Below are 20,036 nucleotides of genomic sequence, written 5' to 3'. Positions count from 1 at the left end.
CAGTGCTAGTTGGCTCCCCGCTAGGTTCAGCCTCCCTTTCCCCAAGTCATTGCATTTGTTTTTCTGAAACTTTTATAAGGTTCTGTGGAGTGAAAAACTGTCAAAATTTCAGCTGGTTACTTGAGGTGTACTGCGTTCCCTTTTAAAGTGTAGTGGTCAAACGCTGCTGCCTGGAAGTGTGGGAACAATATGTGCTGGATGTGGAGGGTGTCCCTCTTGCCCCAGATACCGCCCCCCTGTGGGCTGGGAAATATCCCCGAGGCCTGGAAGTGTTCCTGGCTGTTTAACATCAGAGTGAAGTTGGGCTGGGAATGTGTTTTTGATCAGTGTCTGCCTCTCCAGAATGCCTCTGAAGGTTTCCCAGGTGCCTGAATGCCCACCTAAATCCTCTTACTATGGTAGAGCTGAATATTTCCTGAAAGGAAAACGTAGCTGGGATTGTGCTGATGCAGCTTTGCACTTTTGCGTGTGTAACCATTTTGCCAGGGCGACCTTTAGCCGGGAGAACCTATCCGAGAGGTCCCTGCGGTTTTGCATTTCGGCAGAGTGGAGCATTCATGTGGAGCACCTCCCTGTTCAATTTTGCAGAGATTTTTCTTTCTCAAAAGAGACCTCACAATCAAGACCAGCACTAATTACTGTGTCCCCCTCAGGGAGTCCTTGTGGAACCAGCAGCCTGCTCTCTACCCTTCCAACATTTTGTTCCTAACAATTAAGTGCAATTTAGATTCCTGAACTGAGCCTGCTAAATGCTTCAGCATTGCTGCCTCCTCTCCCCCTTTGGGAGAAATGAAAGCACAGTATCAGGTGAAAACAAGGGCAGTCTAATCCCGTCTGGTCTCATTTTACAATAGAGATGTTATGTACAGATGAAGCGTGAGCAGATGTTATTACACTATCTTAAATGAACTCCTCAGGGATCCAGCAATTCAAATGGCTGAGCCCTCGCAACAGTGCTTATGCTGTTTCCCTCTTTAAGTTTTCTAGCTGTGGACCACTGGGCAAGAAAGCTGCAGGAAAACAGTGCCTCTTTCTCCCTGGTTGGAATAAAGGTATTTGTAAGGAATAAAAGGTCACAGTATCTTTCCTTGGCCCACAGACTGTGGCTAATTCATTTGGTCAACAGGTATTAATTGAGGGTCCATGGTCCACTGTCTGCCAGGCGCTGGGCAGGGCCCTAAGAGGACAAAGGGGAAAGAGCCTGGTGTCCTGCATCTAGGAAACTGCAATCTAGCACAGGAGAGAAGGCATATAAACAAATAACTGCAATACGAGTGAAAAGTAAGTACCAGCTGCTGCATTGCAATAGAGAGATGTGTTTGTTAGGTGTTTGAATGCTGCTCTTGTCTGAGCGTGAGACTGGGGCTTGAGGCATATGGGGCCTGAGTCCCATATGCCTCATCCATTGGCTGTGTGGTGCTGCATCTCGGTTTTGCATCTCACCATCACGGTTTGTAGACTAGTGGTGATTACAGTAATGACACAGAAGCACTTGGCTAGTGTTACCAACTGCATAATTAGCAGCATCATTATCCTTCTTTTGCAGAGCATTGAACACACAATCTCTGTTATCAGAAAGGATGCAATCTCTTTGAAAAAACCAGATACTGACATAGGAACAACTACATAATAACAGTGCCTTAAATGTATATAGATACTTATAATATAGTCTGTTATATACAGTGGTGATTCTGTCTTGGCCGCAAATTGGAATCACGGGATGGAGTTGGGGTGGGGGGTTTGACAACAGTCCAGTGTTCTGATTCAGCCTCCAGGTAATCTGATTTAATTGGTCTGGGGTGGAGCCTGGGTCAGCTGTTTTAAAAGCTGCCCCAGTGATTCTTATGAACTGATAGATGGTATAGCGTTTGGTCATTTACAATAGCTGTTAAGAGACAAGAGGGGGAGGATATCTTTTCTATTTAAGAGAGGTTGTGACTTGTCCTGGGCCACAGAGCTTGTAGTGTAGGTATCAGAACTTACATGAAGGCTTCTGCTTGGTTCAGGACCCTTTCCCTTAGTTTATTTCTTTTTTCTTTTTTTTTTGAGATGGAGTCTCACTCTGTCAACTCAGGCTGGAGTGCAGTGCCATGATCTCAGCCTACTGCAGCCTCCGACTCCTGGGTTCAAGCGATTCTCCTGCCTCAGCCTCCCGAGTAGCTAGGATTACAGGTGCCCACCACCACACCCAGCTAATTTTTGTATTTTTAGTACAGGCGGGGTTTCACCATGTTGGCCAGGCTGGTCTTGAACTCCTGAGCTCAAGTGATCCACCCGCCTTGGCCTCCTAAAGTGCTGGGATTACAGGCATGAGCCACTGTGCCTGGCCATGAAGTTTTTTATTAGGTGATTGTATTAGTATATTTTCATGCTGCTGATGAAGACATCCCCAAAACTGGGCAATTTATACAGGAAAAAGGGCTTAATGGACTCACAGTTGCAAGTGCTGGGGAGGCCTCACAATCATTTTGGAAGGTGAAAGGCACATTTCACATGGCAGCAGGCAAAGAGAGAGAGCTTGTGCAGAGGAACTCCCTCTTATAAAACCATCAGATCTCGTGATAATTATTCATTATCACGAGAACAGCACAGGAAAGACCTGCCCCCATGATTCGGTTACCTCCCACTGGATCCCTCTCACAACAGGTGGGAATTCAAGATGAGATTTGGATGGGGACACAGTCAAACCATATCAGTGATTAAATGTTTAGGATTGTTTTGTGTTCTTGATGAATCAGTCCTTTTATTGTTATGAGAGGACTTTCTATATCCTTGTTAATGTTCTTTGATCTGTAGCCTACTTTGTCTGATATAGCCACTCCAACTTCCCTTTGATTAACATCAGCAAGGTACTTCTTTTTTTTAGCCTTTGTCTTAAAAAAAAAAAAAAAAAGACCAGGTGTAGTGGCTCACACCTGTAATCCCAGCACTTTGGGAGGCCAAAGCGGATGGATCATGAGGTCAGGAGTTTGAGACCAGCCTGACCAATATGGTGAAACCCTGTCTCTACTAAAAATACAAAAATTAGCGAGGTGTGGTGGCGGTTGCCTGTAATCCCAGCTACTTGGGAGGCTGAGGCAGAGAATTGCTCGAACTCGGGAGGCAGAGGTTGCAGTGAGCCGAGATTGCGCCACTGCACTCCAGTGTGGGTGACAGGGTGAGACTCCATCTCAAAAGAAAATATACTTATATAATCTGATGACTTTTGTTGCCTTATAATTGAGATATTTAGACTATTTACATAAATATGATTATTAATATGGCAAGGTTTGACTCTGTCATCCTGCTACTTGTTTTCTATTTCTCCTACCTATTATTTGTTCTGCTTTTCTTTTATTTCCTTTTGCCATTTAGATTAATTGAATAATTTTTATTTCATTTTATCTCTCTTGTTTGTTTATTACCTACAATTCATGATTTTAGTGGTTGCTCTAGGGTTTATACTATACCTCTGTAACATCACAGGCTACCTTCAAGTGATATTATATCCACTTCATGAATACTATGAGAGCCTTATAATAGTCTTATGGAATCTTTGGGATGTCCAATTTCTGACTGGAAACCTCTGTGGCCAGTGGCACCTTTGCCTGAGTTCTTGTCCTGTGTCCAGGAAGAATGAGATACGCAGACAGGGGAAGGGTGAAGAAGATGAAGATAAGCTTTATTAAGTGTTAAACAGCTCAGAGGAGACCCACAGTGTCCTCTCTGTAGGCAGGTCATCCCGAACTCTGCTGCTCTCAGCAGAGAGGAGGCCCTGGAGAGGGTGGTTCCGCTCTGCAGCTGGAAGTCCCAACATCTCTGCAGGTCTCTGAAGCTCTCGGCAGAGAGGGTAGGTCCTCTGTGCAGCTGGTCTCTTGTGGGCTCTCCATTCTCTCTGTCCTCTCTCTTGCTCTGGCTGAACATGGAAAAGCCCTTGGAGGGGAGGAAGTGCCTGCTGATTGGTCCATGGGCGGCCATGGGTGGGCTGGAAGAGGCACCATGAGTCCCCACTCCAGTCTGTGGGACTGGCAGCCCATCCCCAGCCTACAGGCCCTCCCTTGCCTGAAGGTGGGGCCTTACTGAGGACCCACCCCGTTCTGTCCAGGACTTTGCCTACTGCTGCCATTCAAGGCCCTGGAACTTGTCCCCAATCCCGCTCTGAGATCAGAGGTGGGGGGCCGGGAGAGGAGACAGGCCAGGCAGCCAGAACAGACACTCCTGAGCCAGCAGGGATGGTGGGGTGGGGGGGGCTTCCATGCCCCCGAGGGTGCAGGCCGCAGAGATGCCTGGGTCCTGTGCCTGGGAGGGTGGCTGCAGCTGCCTGCACTCAGGGAGCTCCTGCTTTTCCCCAGCTCCCGCCTGCTTGGAGTAGGAGGCCCAGGTCTGCAGCCGTGGATGGTGGCTGCAGCTGCACCCCGGGGGACAGATCCTGCCTGCTCCTGGCCCCACTCAAGAACACAGGGAGGATTGGATCTACAGCTGCAGTTTGGGCAGCTGCAGTGGTACCCAGGGAGTTCCCACCCCAACTCAGAAGAGGCGGAGCTCCCACCGGCTCCATGGAGAGTGCAGCCCCAGCCGCACCTCCCTGCTGCAGCCAGTGTGATGTAGCAACCACTGTCATCAATAGTATATTTCCTTTTCTTCTTTCCTGAACTTTGTGCTATTTTATCAGAAAATTTACTTTTAGATATGTCATATGTCACATTACACTATTGTTTAAACAGTTAATTATCTTTTGGTGAGCTTTAAATAATAAGAAAAACTCGTAAATTTACCTGTGTAATTAGCATTTCTGGTGCTCTTCATTTGTTGGTGTAAAGCCGTAATTCCATCTGCCATGTCCTTTTTGCCCAAGCACTGTCTTTAATATGTCATATGTGTCAGCTGGTGATGATTTTTTTTGGGCTTTAATTGTATATCTTTTTTTACATATTTTAAGAAGTTTTTGGTTCACTTTTATTTTTAAGAGCTATTTTTATTGGGTACAGGATTCTAGATTGACACATTTTCTTTCAGTTTTTTGTTTTATTTTATTTTGTTTATTTTTTTAACTTTTAGGTTCAGGGTACATGTGCGGGTTTATTATATAGGTAAATTTTGTGTCATGGGGGTTTGGTGTACAGATTATTTCCTCCCCCAGGTAATAAGCATAGTACTCGATAGGTAGTTTTTCAATTTTCACCCTCCTTCCACCCTCCACCCTCAAGTAGGCCCTGGTGTCTGTTCCCTTCTTTGTGTCCATCTTTCAGTATTTTCTATTATACTGCTGTCTTCTCACTTATATTTTTTAAAACAATGAGAAACCTGTTATCCTAATGGTTGGTTCCCTGCATGTAATGTGTCTTTTGGCCCTGTGGTTGTTTTTAAGGTCTTTCTCTTTGTTACTGGGTTTAAGCAATTTGATTATTGTATGCCTTGGGGGGTAGTTCCTGTCACATTTCTTGTGCTAGAAATACACACACACACACATATATATATATATATATATATATATATATATATATAGATGGAGTTTCACTCTTGTTGCCCAGGCTGGAGTGCAATGGCACGATCTCGGCTCACTGCAACCTCCACCTCCTGGGTTCAAGCGATTTCCTGCCTTAGCCTCCCAAGTAGCTGGGATTACAGGCACCACCGCCATGCCCAGCTAATTTTTTGTATTTTTAGTTGACACGGGGTTTCACCGTGTTGTCCAGGCTGGTCTGGAACTCCTGACCTCAGGTGATCCACCCGCCTCTGCCTCCCAAAGTGCTCGGATTACAGGTTTGAGCCACCGTGCCTGGCCAAGAAATTTCTTGAGTTTCTTGGATCTGTGGGTTTATAGTTTTCCTCCTGGTTTGAAAAAGTTTCAGCCATTATTTTTTCAAATATCCCCCCTTCCCTGCCCTTCTCCGTCAGTCTCCATTACACATGTTATGTTGTTTAAAGTTCTCCCGCAGCTTACTGATGCTTGTTTATTTATTTATTTAGGTTGTCTCATCTCTGTGTGCTTTGTGTTGGGAGGTTTGTACTGTGATGTCTTCAAGTTCATTCACCTGTGCTTCTGGCAGGCTCTAACCTGCCCGTAATCTCATCCAGTGTATCTTGCATCTCATATTCTTACATTTTCCTCAATGAATGTTTGATTTGGATCTTTTTATGTTTTTCAGGTCTCTACTTAACCTTCCAGCATATAGAATAGTTATTATGATGGACATTTGGGTTATATAAAGCTGTTATGACCATTCTTTCTCTTGTGGACATAGGTTTTTATTTCTCTTTAGTGTAAATAAGAATGGAATTGCTGAGTCATAGGACAGGTGTGTTTAAGTTTATAAGAAATTGTCAAACCATTTTCTAAAGAAGTTGTACCATTTATTCCACATTCTAAATACCATTTCATCTTTTCAAATAAATTTAATTATTCCAGTGGGTGAGTAATGGCCTCAATGAATCCATACACGGTCACATATCAGCAAATAGATATGATTAGTGCTTGACTCTAAAAGCAAATTGAATTCTTACAAGGTTATCATATAGCTGGGAGCCTTGGCTCTACAAACATGAATAGGTAGCCGAGTGGTTAGTTTTTCCAAGTGCTAATGCTTGTAATTGTGTTTGAAGAAGAACCACATGTGTGTCACAGGCTGGACTGTCTCTTCTTCTGCAGGAGAGCTCAGAGAGGCTCAAGAGCTTAGTGGTGATTCTGGAACACCTTTGAACCAGGAAAGCCAGTTGACTTCCTCATAACATAATTGTGCTGTTTAGCTAATTACTTTTTCCAGAAGAAAAAGGGTTGAGAGTCTAGAAGTGTATGTGGATTACTTTGTCACAGAAGTAGGTGGCTCTACGGCTCAAGTCTGGAAGGGAGTGCATTTTCACATAATGATGTTGGTTGATGTAATGTTTCTAGGCACCCCATGTGGTGATTGATGAGTTGGGTGAAAGTGAACGTCCGTCTAGGACTCTGGAATTGGGAATGCTAACAGGGTATCCGTGGGTCGTCTTGGGAATTTTAGCATCACCAAGATGGTTTCTTGTTCTGTGTTTGCTTGGTAATATTCCTGTTTTTGCTCTTTACAAATTCCACTAGATTTATTATCTCCCGAAAAGGAAAAAGAAACAAACTATGAGATGAAACGTTGACAATTTCTTCCTTTACTTTTTCAGCCAGAAGAATTAACCTCGAGTCTGCACACTTTTAAGAACAAGGCCTTTAAAAAATCCAAAGTGTGTGGAGTTTGCAAACAAATTATTGACGGTCAAGGTATTTTATGCCAAGGTAATTCTGTGTTTATGATTCTCTTCGCCGATTAATCCAAGGCAAAACAAACAAAAAACAAAACGAAAACTTTTTTTCGGGAGTTTCCGAAAGTTAAATCATGGAATTCCCCTTCTTAGTTTATAGGTCCCCCAACCCCCCACCCCCTTACTTAGCAGGGGCCAACCGTATTTACACAGATAAGTGCTCTTGAGGACATTTTTACAGAAAGAGCAGAGTTCCCCGATGGGAGAGGAGGCAGCAATTTGTAAATTAATCATTTATTCTCGGGTCTGCTCTGAAGTGTCAGTAACTCAGGTAATTTAGTTTGACTTTCAGATCTCTTACTCAAGTTTGCGAATGAAATGTTTCTATCTTTAGAATTCAGGTTCATTTTGGTATGGCCCCTTTCAGATCCTGTCACTAAACTAAGCCACCAGCTTGGGTACTAGATATTTAGACGTCAAGTAATGAATGGAACTTGCCAATTCTTTTGTGACTGCACATTAATAAATCTAGTAAGAGATGTGTGACTGTAGTGAATGTGGGAATGGTCGGGGGGCAGGGACTGCTGGGCGGACCAGTGGGGTAACCACACAGAGGGAGTCACTAGGAGGACCAGGCCCTTGGAGAGTGCGGGGGCTGCTCTTTGGCATCATTTCATCTGCGGGGTTGGGGATTTCCTCTAGAAAATGTGCAGAGTCTCAGCCTGTGGGCTTCTGTGGTGTTAGGACCTCCCCCTCAGTGCCTCCTTCCCTGCAGACCCCCAGCAGGTGGTCCCTGATAGCCACTTTAGACTAGGGTGCCTATGATGGAAAGATGCATGCAGTCAAACCTTAATGGGTTGAGGATGTGACCAGGGGCCTCTAAGGGGCTCTTGGGATTCTTTTACAGTTCAAAGGCCTGAGTGTGGGTGAGAAGACTGGGGTGCCCCTCCGCTGATTCGGCCCCTTGGAGAAGTCAGTGCTAAAGAATGTGTTGGATGAGTGGTGGGTACCGGCCACCCTGGTCGCTAAGTAGAAGCCAGAGACCAGGGAGCCATTTGTGTAATTCATCTAGATCTGCATCCAAGGCAGAGAACATGGGCTATAGTGTACTCTGAGCCAACTGATAGGACATCCTGTGATTCAAAACTTTTTTTTTTTTTTTGAGACAGGATGTCGCCCTGTCATCCAGGTAGGAGTGCGGTGGGATGATCAGGGCTCACTGCAGCCTTGACCTCCTGGGCCCAAGCCATCCTCCCACCTCAGCCTCTCCAGTAGCTGGACTATAGGCATGGGCCACAGGCCCAGCTAATTTTCTTACTTTTTTGGAGACAAAGTCTCATTCTGTTGTCCAGGCTGGTCTGGAACTCTTGGCCCCAAGTGATTTTCCTGCCTTAGCCTCCCAAAGTGCTGGGATTACAGGTGTGAGCCATTGTTATAAGCCCATATTTGCAAATGGCACTGCACTGGGTGATGTCTTGGTCATCTGTGAATGCTGTGGCCTGTCACTGGCCATTCCCCTGCATAGCTTGTCCAGTTCAGGAGGGCCATGTCAGCCAAATGTGGTGGCCCTTTGTGTTTGGGGCCTGCAGGTGTAAAGTGATGAGAAATTGCACTGATGCTCTTGGACAGGCGTCCTCCATCAAGCTTGCTCTAAAATGTCTGTGGGCAAACATAGCAGCCCCTCTGTGTCCCACATACCCTACAGGGTCCAGTAGGGGCTTTGTGCCTTTCCAGGAACATGGCAAAAATAGAAGCCCAAGGAGTCTCCCCATCTTTGAATGTCATTCTCATAGAAATGCTCATATTTTATTTATTTATTTATTTATTTATTTATTTATTTATTTATTTATTTTTGAGATGGAATCTTGCTCTGTCACCCAGGCTGCAGTGCAGTGGCACGATCTCGGCTCACTGCAAGCTCTGCCTCCCAGGTTCACGCCATTCTCCTGCCTCAGCCTCCCCAGCAGCTGGGACTACAGGTGCCTGCCACCATGCCAGGCTAATTTTTTTTTTTTTTTTTGTATTTTTAGTAGAGATGGGGTTTCACCATGTTAACCAGGATGGTCTCCATCTCCTGAACTTGTGATCCGCCCGCCTCGGCTTCCCAAAGTGCTGGGATTACAGGCGTGAGCCACGGCGCCCGGCCAGAAATGCTCATATTTTAAAATTTTGGTCTCTAACTTTGACTCTCAAGTGTGAAAAGAAGGAAAAGGAAAGTCGTGGTTGAATTGGAACCATGAAACCAGCAGCCCAGAGAGCCTGGGAATCAGAGCTATAAGGGCCTGGTGTTGATCCTAGAGCCCTGGTCCTGTGCCAGCGGAGCCACGGGGCGATACTGGGAGAGCTGTCATGAGCAGCATGGCACCAGCAGGGACACCCTGGGCTTGTTCTCGGCTTCCTCATCCTGTGATGACATCTCAGGCAAAGCTGCAAACCAAAGGTTCCCCATGAACTGACTTCTGCCTGTCAGGTGCTATGTGGGGACAGGTCTGATTTGGGAGCAAAGGCGGAGGTCAGACAGAGCTGGGTCCTGGCCCTGCCCCTGACATGGGCAAAGTCTCCTCACTCTGGGTCTAGGACTTAGGGCTGTTCCAAGGGCAGAAGTCAGGCTTAAAGTGCACAGCCAGCGTTGTGGCACTTAGTTTTGTTATTGGTGTTAGGATTGCTCTGAAGGGAACCCACTGTGGGTAGCTCCATATGGCTGATGCCGCATGTGTGTTTGGTTAGCCTCTGCACCACACATCCTTGAGCTGTAATCCAGTGGGGGAGCTGCTTAGACACAGAGGCCTTTTGCACAACTTACCACAGTGGCTTGGGCTGCACTAGGTTGGTTATACTGCTTGAGGAGTAATTTTTCCTTCTTTGTATAAATGAAAACTGAGTTTACTGAAGAGTTATCTCAGACATCCTTTTTAGTACTTCAGTATTCTGTTCCTGCCATTCAAGTAGCGTTGACTATTTTCAAAGTAAATGTAACCAATGAAAGAGAAGAGCTTGAAGAAAGCACGGCCTCCAGCTGTGAAACACGCAAGCGTGTCTTGGACGGTGGGGAGCTGTCTTCTTTCTTTATCTGGAGGATCATCGTCTTAGTGCCTTCCCTGGGTTGGGACTTGTGTCTCTTCCTCTGTCCTGCAGTTGCACACACTCAAAAGGGCCAGGGAAGGACCCCAGATTGATCATCTGGTTCCAAATGAACTCTGTTTTGTGGCATTTTAAATATGTGGTGTGTGAAATATTAGGGAGGGGTGAGGAGGCCTGCCAGAGTGGTGTGTATGTGCCTGAGTGTGTGGGTGCACATATGCATGGCTATGTGTGCGGTGCATGCATGCATGATTGAGTTCATGCATATGAGGACAAGCAGTGCACACACCTGTGATTGCATGTGTGTGCATGCGTGCATGCGTCTGAGTGAATGCATTTGCTTGAGCACACAGATATTCCACATTGTGAGGGAACATGTGAGAGCATCCCTTCTGTTCAGACCACTTTGTAGAGTTCAGCTGCTCTACGACGTCCATTATCTTATCTTGAGGGAGATAGAAACAGAAAATGTGCATGCGCACAGGAGCAGCTTTTGTTCTTGAAAGAGAAGAGAGGGAATAAATAGTGCCCTATCTGGACAAGATGTTCAACAGGCTTATCTTGCTGTGTGTCATCTGGTTGTTAAGGAAGATGAAGTAAGGCATGCTATCTCCAGATAATGGTTTAAATTTCACATGCTTCTGGCAACATCCAGGCACTCATGAGAACAAGGCCCAGTGTGGTGGCCCCACAGCCCGTCTACTGGTTTCTGTTGGTATTGATGCTTTCCCACCTCCTCTTGGAACTCTCTGGAGTTCTGCTTCAGTGTGAGGCAGCGAGACACCTAGAGCATCACCTTTGAGGATTCAAGGCCCACTTTGGCCTGGAGGACCCCACACGTACCCAACATGGACAAGCAATGGGGCTGCCAGCTCTGTCCTAGTGCAGCATTATCTTCTGTCCTGTTTGGCTAATGCTCCTCTACTCCAGGGAACCCAGTATAGCACTGGTTTTTCTCACTGGTGAAATAGATTCTTGGTCAGTGGAGGTAACAAGGGGAAAAAAAGCCATATACATTTTTTTATCCCTTGAAGAAAATCACTCATGGACAGGTATGCTGTTAGGTGACTTCACCCCTCTTCTCATGCCTGGTTTATCCCTTTCTTCTTTACCTCCTCCTCCCCCACAGCTTACTTTCCACCGCAGAGACACATTGCTGCTCCCATTGCCTTTTTAGGCTGGTTCCTTTCCAGGGGCAGCCAGGATGCAGGTATTATGGGCACACAGGCACCTGCTCCCGCTGTGTCCCTGTCTGTGGCTCTGGGCCCCTCAGCTAGGATAGGATATCTTGTCTAGAGGCAGTAGAAAGAGATCAGGATGTGGGGTCAAGTTCTGGCTGTGCCACTCTCACTCTGGGCAGTTTTAGACAGTAGGCTTTTATGAAGCCCATTTTCTCAACCCTAAAATGGGCATGAAAATGCAGATCCAGTGGTGCAGAGCTGGGACTCAGGGAGGGGTGTACGTGAAAGGGCCTGGTCTGCCAGGCCAGTGAGGTGCAGGGCAGGACCACCGCCTTCCCAGGGGACGGCTGCTTCGTGCTGGCAGGCAGTGCTGCACTGCATCCTGGATGTGCTGCCTTTCAGAGGGCGCTGGTTCAGCCTCTCCCCAAAGAGTTGCCATGAGCTTGGTGGCTGTGAATCCTGGGGATGGTGTGTTGAGTTGTGCACACCTTTCCAGCCTGGCTGCCTGCAGTGCATGCATGTGTGTTCTTGTGTGTGTGTGTGTGTGTCTGAATTCCTCCCTCACTCCTTGCTCTCCTCTTAGCGGTCCCATATGGTGAAGCTCTTCTGCCTTGAGCCCTCTGGGCTGGTGGGCTTCAGTAGGGTCTGTCCCCATGGTCCCTGGGTCCTTTCTTTGTGGTGGGTGATGGCAAGCACACAGCTGCTTTTTGCAGAGAGAACTGGCAGAAGCTGAGGATGTGGTAGGCTCAGGAAGCTGCATGTCCTGTTGAGTTCATGGCAGGAGGCCCATTATCAGGAGAAGGAACCAGGAACTGGCCCAGATGAAGGAAAACCTTTGCCTTCTGGAGAAAGGAGGGTCACTGCCCTTCAGGGAGCACTTGCAGGCTCCATCCCCGAGGAGGGACCCCCACTCAAGGCGCTTGGTGGAGGCATTGGGAGGAAAGAGCAGCCATGGGCACCGTTGGAGGCAGAGGCATTCTGACTCAAGGGACGGGCCCACCTCTGGTTTCTGGTGCTGTTGACTTAAGCACGTGGTGAGTGTTGTGCCCTTGGGCATGTGTGCACTGAGATCTTGAGGACTTCCGTTAGAGAAGTGTCTGTCTTCTTTCTGTGGGATAGTTTTTTGGAACTGCCTCACGTGTGCCCTGTGTTACCGTCAGAACGTTTGTGTCTCCCCAAAATTCCTATGTTGACATTCTAACCCTCCATGGGATGGTGGCATTATGAGGTGGGGCCTTGGGGAGGTGATTATGTTTTGTGAGTGGAGCCTCACGGGTGGGATTAGGGCCCTTATGAAGGGGACCCTAGAAAGCTCTCTCACCCCTTTGGCTAGGTGAGGATGCAGTAAGGAGGTGCCATCTATGAACCAGGAAGTGGGTCCTCCCCAGACACCGCATCTGTGGTGCCTTGACCTTGGACTTGCAGCCTCCAGAGCTGTGAGAAATAAGCAACTGTTTATAAGCCACCTAGTTTAGGGTAATTTTTAAATAGCCCAAACTGGGGGAGACATTATGTTTTTGTGCACATAGCTCTAGGAATTATGTTAATAAACAATAGAAACTCTTTTTTTTTTTTTTTTTTTTTTTTTTTTTGAGATGGAGTCTCACTCTGTCACCCAGGCTGGAGTGCAGTGGTGGGATCTCAGCTCACTGCAAGCTCCACCTCCCGGGTTCATGCCATTCTCCTGCCTCAGCCTCCCGAGTAGCTGGGACTACAGGCTCCTGCCACCACACCCGGCTAATTTTTTTGTATTTTTAGTAGAGACGGGGTTTCACTGTGTTAGCCAGGGTGGTCTCAATCTCCTGACCTTGTGATCTACCCACTTCGGCCTCTCAAAGTGCTGGGATTACAGGCGTGAGCCACTGCGCCCGGCCTAGAAACTCTTTTTAAAAAACATACAGGATTCCATGTTTCAGAAGTCTTTTAGGCATGATTGTTTTCATTAGCTTTTTCAGTTATGTTAAGTTAATGTGTGTGCTAGAGACCAGGAGGTGTTCGGGGATGCTCCCAAGCCTGAGGTGACAGGGGTGCTCCCAAGCCTGAGGTGCCATGGTCTGTTGAGGCCAAGGCGCCCTGTGGACAGGAGGTGTCATGGTGTAGGCTGAGGCGGCTGAGATAAGCCCCCATCATCAGAGCAGGAGTACTGGGGGATGGGAAGTTACGTGGAGGCCATGAGGCTGGCCTGGGGGTGTGGATGGGACTACCTTCCAGTGCAGAGGCTTGGGGCTTAGAGGTGGGCAGATCTGAAATGCCTTAGGGAGACACACCAGGGAATGTCACCCGTTGAGAGCCCTTGGCCTGCAAAAGCTGCTGCTGCACAGAGGCTTTAGTTTTCTAACTTAACGCAAGCAATAAATCTATGATCCTGCTTGCCTCTGAGGAGGCAGGGGGATATGGTGTACCCACTTTTGGGGGGCAGGCATCCCATCCCTGCTGATACCTGGGACCCAGATCCACTGAATGGGAGAGCCCCGGCCAGGCTCTGGCCCCCAGCCCTGCCTGCTGCTCCACCCTTGCTGGCCTTCTTCCTGGAGGCTGGGCCCCGGTCTCCATCACCCTGCAGACCTCCCATTCCTCCTTCCTAACCCAGCTTCCCTGGATCTGGCCCTTTGTCTGCCCAGGCTGGGATGCCCTTGAGATTCACTCTCCTGTTTGCCTCTCCGCTCCTGTCCTGTTTGTACTCAGAGAACGGCTCTGGGAAACTGTAAACCATCCAGCGGGAAGAACGTGTGCCTGCATCCTCATGGTGGCCCTTTGAGGCTGTGCCTGCCTTGTTTGGTCTCTCCTGAATCCCCCAGGTGCTTTGAGAGGCCAGCTGCACAGGGCTCACTTTTGACCTTTTGCTGGACTGTGCTGCTCTGCCTGCTGACCCTCATCCTTTAGGTTTCAGCTCAGCACCAGGTCCTCAGGAAGGTGCCTCCCTGCCCTGCCACTGTGTCCCCTAGCATCTGCCCTTTTCCCTCCAGAACTATCCATGGCCAGTGACTAGCCAGCCATCTGGATGTTCACTGGGGCAGTGATTCTCTGCCCTCAGCTGGAGCCCAGGAGGCATGAAGGGCTGGCTCTGTGTTGTTCACCAGGTGCCTGTGCACAGGGCAGACACCTCCGTCCCAAAGTGGAGTGCTGTCTTGTCTTGCAGGGTGAACCCTCACCAGCACACTTTTACTGAGCAGGTGCGGCGTCTGGTGCATTGCGATGCCCACGGTGACCAAGGCTTCGAAGGGCTCGGAGTCTAGTGGGCTGGAGCAGTGAGCACGAACAGGATCCCGTGTGAGGAGTGTTTTATCAGAGGTATTTGCAGCCGCCCTGGGAGCACAGAGGAGGGACAGGAAATTCTGGGGAGGTGGGTGGGCAGGGAGTGTGGGCATTGTCAGGACGATGGAGGAACTGCTGTATTCTGATCATTTGTTTATGAATGTATCTGCTCCCCTGGGCCGACTGCCCCCACTATGATGTGATGCACTGCTGTTACTTGGGTATCCTGAGTCTCAGCAAAGGGCCTAGAGCCCAGTAGGTGCACAGACAATGTAAGTTGCATGACAATCCAGATGAATTTGTGCAGATAAACACCTGGCTCATTGATCTGCTCTTGTCTGGCAAATCCATGTGAAATGGCTCCAGATGTTATTTCCAAAGTTCTTTCCAGAACAATTGGAGGTGGTGAGACTCCCACCCTGAGGCCAAGCCCAGCCCCACCGTGGGGTTGACTCCCACCGGGGAACTGAGCTCAGCCGTCCCATCAGACTTGCCCCATCCAGAGAAGTGGCAACACGACAGAATCTTCCAGAAGCTCCCAAAGGGGAAGGAGGCCCCCAGGTCAAATTTCATCTGAGTAATTTCTGGTCGGTGGTGGTTATCCGATGGGAAGCAGCACTTCCCTGCCTCTAAATTCTGCTCCTCTGTTGCAATACAAAGCCTTTCTCAGCCGCCTCCACACTGACTTTACTCTTGGATTTTGCCTGAAATCCTTCCTGTTTTCTAACTCTGTGGCTGGGAAGAAGGCCTGGACCCCTCCCAGATGTTTCTCAACGGTCTGGGTTGTCAGGATTTGGGGTTTCTGCATGCCAGGGACGTCTGGGATGTGTTAGTTGATTGTGCTGGTGGATTTTGATTCTTAATACTCACTGAGTAATGTAGCCAAGCTCATAAATCCAAGTATTTGTTTTGCAGTAACTGGATTCCAGTAACTGGAATTTTATGTTAAGTTGTGGGGTTGTTTTCTGTCGGTTTATTCAGATGGATATAATGCTGCTCTCTGGGTGTGCAAGGTCTGCCTAGGTGTGGCAGGGGGACAAGGCCAAGTGGCAACTTCTGATTCCACATCCTCGAAGCCAGGGAAGAGGCAGTGCTGTGCTTCACGGAGCGCACGGGGGTATCGGCTACCCTGGGACACTAGCAGGCCTGAAGTGTTTAGAAATGTGAGGAGCGGCCGGGCGCGGTGGCTCACGCCTGTAATCCCAGCACTTTGGGAGGCTGAGGTGGGCGGATCACTAGGTCGAGAGATCGAGACCATCCTGGATAACATGGTGAAACCCCATCTCTACTAAAAAAAAATACAAAAAATTAGCGGACGTGGTGGCAGGCGCCTGTAGTCCCAGCTACTCGGGAGGCTGAGGCAGGAGAATGGCATGAACCCGGGAGGCAGAGCTTGCAGTGAGCCGAGATTGCGCCACTGCACTCCAGCCTGGGCAACAGAGTGAGACACTGTCTCAAAAAAAAAAAAAAGAAATGTGAGGAGCTCTTTTCCAGAGGATGGGGTCAAAGCCTGGCCTCTGCATGAGTCAGCCAGATGGCCCCTAACCTAGGGTGAGCATGGACAGGCAGGCTCCCCTATCACCCTCGCCCCTCCAACCAGCTCACTGTGGCTAGCATGGGTCTAGGAGGTGCCTACCGTGTCAGGTGCTGGCCACCCACACACAGGTGGACATCTGCCACCAGGCTGCTGGGCTAGTGAGGGACAAAGAAGTCCTGGACAGTCACACCCATGTGTGTGGGGGACTGGGGTTCTTGGGAGGGTGCTCTTGGTTTACATGGTGATGAGTGGCCCCACCACTGGGGTCTGCTCACACACAGAGTGAGGTGGGGGACTTGTTTCCTTCCAAACGTGCATTTGAAGTAGACAATTACTAAGAGGGTTTCCTGAGTTAGACTTAAGATGTTTTTGAGGGATTGGTACCATCTTCTCTCTTTCCTTTCATTTTGCAGTATTCTATATTATGATCCCTTTGAATATCTGATGGAGATGCAGAGACATTCTCCTTTGCACCTGTGCCTTGTGTTGGGGGGGATATCTTAAATGGGGGGCAGGTTGACAACAAGGTAAAGAGACAACAAGGTACGTCCTATACATAGATTATGTAAGTAATGTTAGGGATGGGAGCTGGCGCCCCGAGACGAAGCAGCAGGTGGGGCCCCAGCGGGTCTCACTGACTCTGGGCTTGATTCTCTGGACTGTGAAGTGGGCAGTAAGGCCTGGCTGGCCCTACTCACAGGCTGTTCGGAGGAACATGTGAGTCAAGGGACGTAAAAGGACTCTGTCAGCTCCTGAGTGCCTCATCAACATTAGTCAGTGCCGCAGCTGATTCAGTGTCCTATTTGTGAAGATTAAGTCCACCTTGATTGATTTCTGAGAGGCTCAAAAGTTAAACCTGTGATCTCCAGAGCCAGGCTGATGTGAGTTCAGACCTCAGCTCCACTGCCTCTCTGTGCTTCAGTTTCCTGGTCTGCCACGTGAGGACAATAACTGAAACTCATCAAGGGGTTGTGTGAGGATCAGATTCATATCTGAGCACGTGAATCATGCCCATACGATAAGAATCCCTTGAGGGAGATAATGATTTATTTATTTATTTATTTATTTATTTACTTACTTACTTACTTATTTATATTCTTTCTTGTAGAGATGGGGGTCTTACTGTTGCCCAGGCTGTTTTCCAACTCACAACCTCAAATAAGCCTGCCAACTTCGCCTCCCAAAGTGCTGGGAATTCAGGCGTCGGCCGCTGTGCCTGGCCCCAACGATAATTTTTCGAGAAAAGAAAATCATTACATGGAAAGAATGAGAGAGAAAGAGTAAAACTGAATATCTGGGGATGAAAACTTCAAGAGTTTTTAGGGGCTGTTGTCTTGAAGTGTGGTTCAGTGTTCTTGGGCAGATCTGGCGTGGGGAGGTGAGGATCTGTGAAGAGAGTGAGAACAGCAAATAGATAAGAGCATGGAGATGGCCGCCCTCTGACATCAGCGGAGGGACCATGCAGCGACATCGAATCCTACCTGTGCCACACGGGCACACAGAGACGGCTGCTCTGGCTCAAATGGGAGCATCTTGAGCCTTATCCCCATTCCTGAGTTCATGTTCAACAGAGGATGGTCTGGAGGGTTTAACTTCCCTTTTAGGAGGCACCTGGCTGAGGAAATGGTGCTGTGGGAGGCAGTCTGGGTGCAGCCAAGAGTCTTGGGGTCTCCGCAACCCCAGTCGACCTGCCACAAAGGCCTGTGCAAATACTGGAGTTTGTGAGAGTGACTATCTTGGTTGACTGATTCTTGATTGATTGATTATTGATTGTTGACTGATTCTTGATTGATTGATTATTGATTGGTTGATGCCCTCAACAATTAATTTTATAGCGCCTTTTGGGTGCTGGCCTCCCTGAGGCTGTTTGACCCAGCTCCCTGTCACCTTCTCACCCATTTGCTGCTATTTTTCTTCTTGTCTCTTCAGACTTTTCTTGACCCCTGATACAGAAATGAGTGTGGAACCCTCCCTCTGCCTTTAGGCTCCCTCTGCACCTTCCTGGAGTTACTTTCCTGTACCTCATGTCATCCTGATTGAATCTACGGTTCCTGTTGATTTTCCTTTCCTCTTGCACTGCAGTGTACATTCATGAATGTTTTCTGTGTTCCCAATTGTATCCAGGCCCAGATCAGTTTCTGCCCTGTTGTAGGTTTCCAGGACATATTTATAGGGTTACAAAATGTTTCCGCTCTGGGTATTAATGAATACCGGTGGAACTAATGAGGGAATAAAAGGCAGAAGTATTTAGTTTGGTGAGTATTAACTTGTGGTTAACTTTGCATCTTTACAAACATCTGGTTTGTTGGAGGTGGTGAAGATCCCTGCAGGTGAGCTCTTCCCCTTCCCTTTCCCGATGAGACTTATCTGAGGCTTGCCCTGTGGGTGGCTTTTGCGGGTAAAGATTGGTAATGACACCTTTCCTCTAGGTTTCTTTTGTCAAGCATGGGGCTGCAGGATGCTGTGGCTGGTAGCCCTGGTAAGATGAGTGTGATTTGAAACGGGGCTTGTGGAGACCATCCAGGAAAACAGCACAGCAGGGTTTCTATTGCAAGGTTGGACATTCTTGTCGTCAGTCAACATTGGCCAGGCTCCAGTAGGACCATAGAATTGGCACACCCCATGACACTGTGAAGGAAAAAGAGCCTGTGTAAGTACACCAGGCTGAACTGGGATACAATACATGAGCTAGATTTTTGTTTGTTTGTTTGTTTTTGAGATGGAGTTTTGCTCTTGTTGCCCAGGCTAGAGTGCAATGCTGTGGTCTCAGCTCACTGCAACCTCCGCCTCCCAGGTTCAAGTGATTCTCCTGCCTCAGCTTCCCAAGTAGCTGGGATTACAGGTGCCCACCACCACACCCGGCTAATTTTTGCAGTTTTAGTAGAGGTGGGGTCTCACCATGTTGGCCAGGCTGGTCTTGAACTCCTGACCTCAGATGATCCACCCACCTCGGCCTCCTAAAGTGCTGGGATTATAGCCGTGAGCCACTGCACCTGACCCACATGAGCTAGATTTTTATTTGTGTGTGTTTGTGTATCTTCACAGGAAATCATTTTAGCCATTGCTCTTGTCAGTGTAGTAGGAGGAGGATGGACCTGGCCCATCTCCTTAGGTGCTGCCGCATGTGTAGATGGGGCATTCGCAGGGTAGGGGATGCTGTTTACTGAGTTGGAGCCAGGAGCCGGGCACAGTCACTGTGGGTGTAGATGGGGTAGAGGCAGGATGTGGGGATGCTGCAGCTCACTGAGTTGAGATGGGGTCCTGATAGTCACTGCAGGTGTAGATAAGGCGGAGGCAGGATGGGAAGATGCTGCTCACTGAGTTGAGATGGGGTCCTGGCAGTCACTGCAAGTTTAGACGGGACAGAGGTAGGATGTGAGGACTCTGCTCACTGAGTTGAGATGGGGTCCTGGCAGTCACTGCAAGTGTAGATGGGAGCCTGGCAGAGTCAGGGATGGGCTGCTCCACAGGAAGCTGTGGCCCTGGACAGTTGCACCCTATTTCTGTTCCTCAGTGCCGTGATCTTTACAATTTGTACATTAGAGTAGTTAATCTCTAGGATTTTCTCTTTCTTAATAGACTATATAGAGACCACTCCACAAATAGACAATTTCATAGTGTTCTCTAGTAATAATTCACATATGTCATACACTTTTGCATTTTGATCCCTTTGTGTACATGCTACCTGGAGACAACAAGGTATTCCCTTTACATAGATTATGTAAGTAATCATGCATCACAGTGATGTGACGTTTTGGTAGAGGTGTTCTTTCTTT

The 20,036-nt window shown here is 48.2% G+C and overlaps 1 protein-coding gene across 1 annotated transcript in view; it reads left to right on the top strand.

Moving 5' to 3' along the window:
* Positions 1–20,036, top strand: part of LOC129051270 (tensin-3-like) — a 252,609-nt gene that overhangs the window by 24,199 nt on the left and 208,374 nt on the right. Inside the window, exon 2 of the mRNA XM_063718537.1 lies at positions 7,129–7,240. Within this exon, the coding sequence (XP_063574607.1) occupies positions 7,129–7,240 (112 nt within the window). The remainder of the gene's footprint in view (positions 1–7,128; positions 7,241–20,036) is intronic.

This window comes from Pongo abelii, chromosome 19 (genome assembly GCF_028885655.2).
Source record: "Pongo abelii isolate AG06213 chromosome 19, NHGRI_mPonAbe1-v2.0_pri, whole genome shotgun sequence".
NCBI classification, from domain to species: Eukaryota; Metazoa; Chordata; class Mammalia; order Primates; family Hominidae; genus Pongo; species Pongo abelii.
Note: the sequence above shows the minus strand (reverse complement) of the source record. Positions and strands in the feature narration are given on the sequence as shown.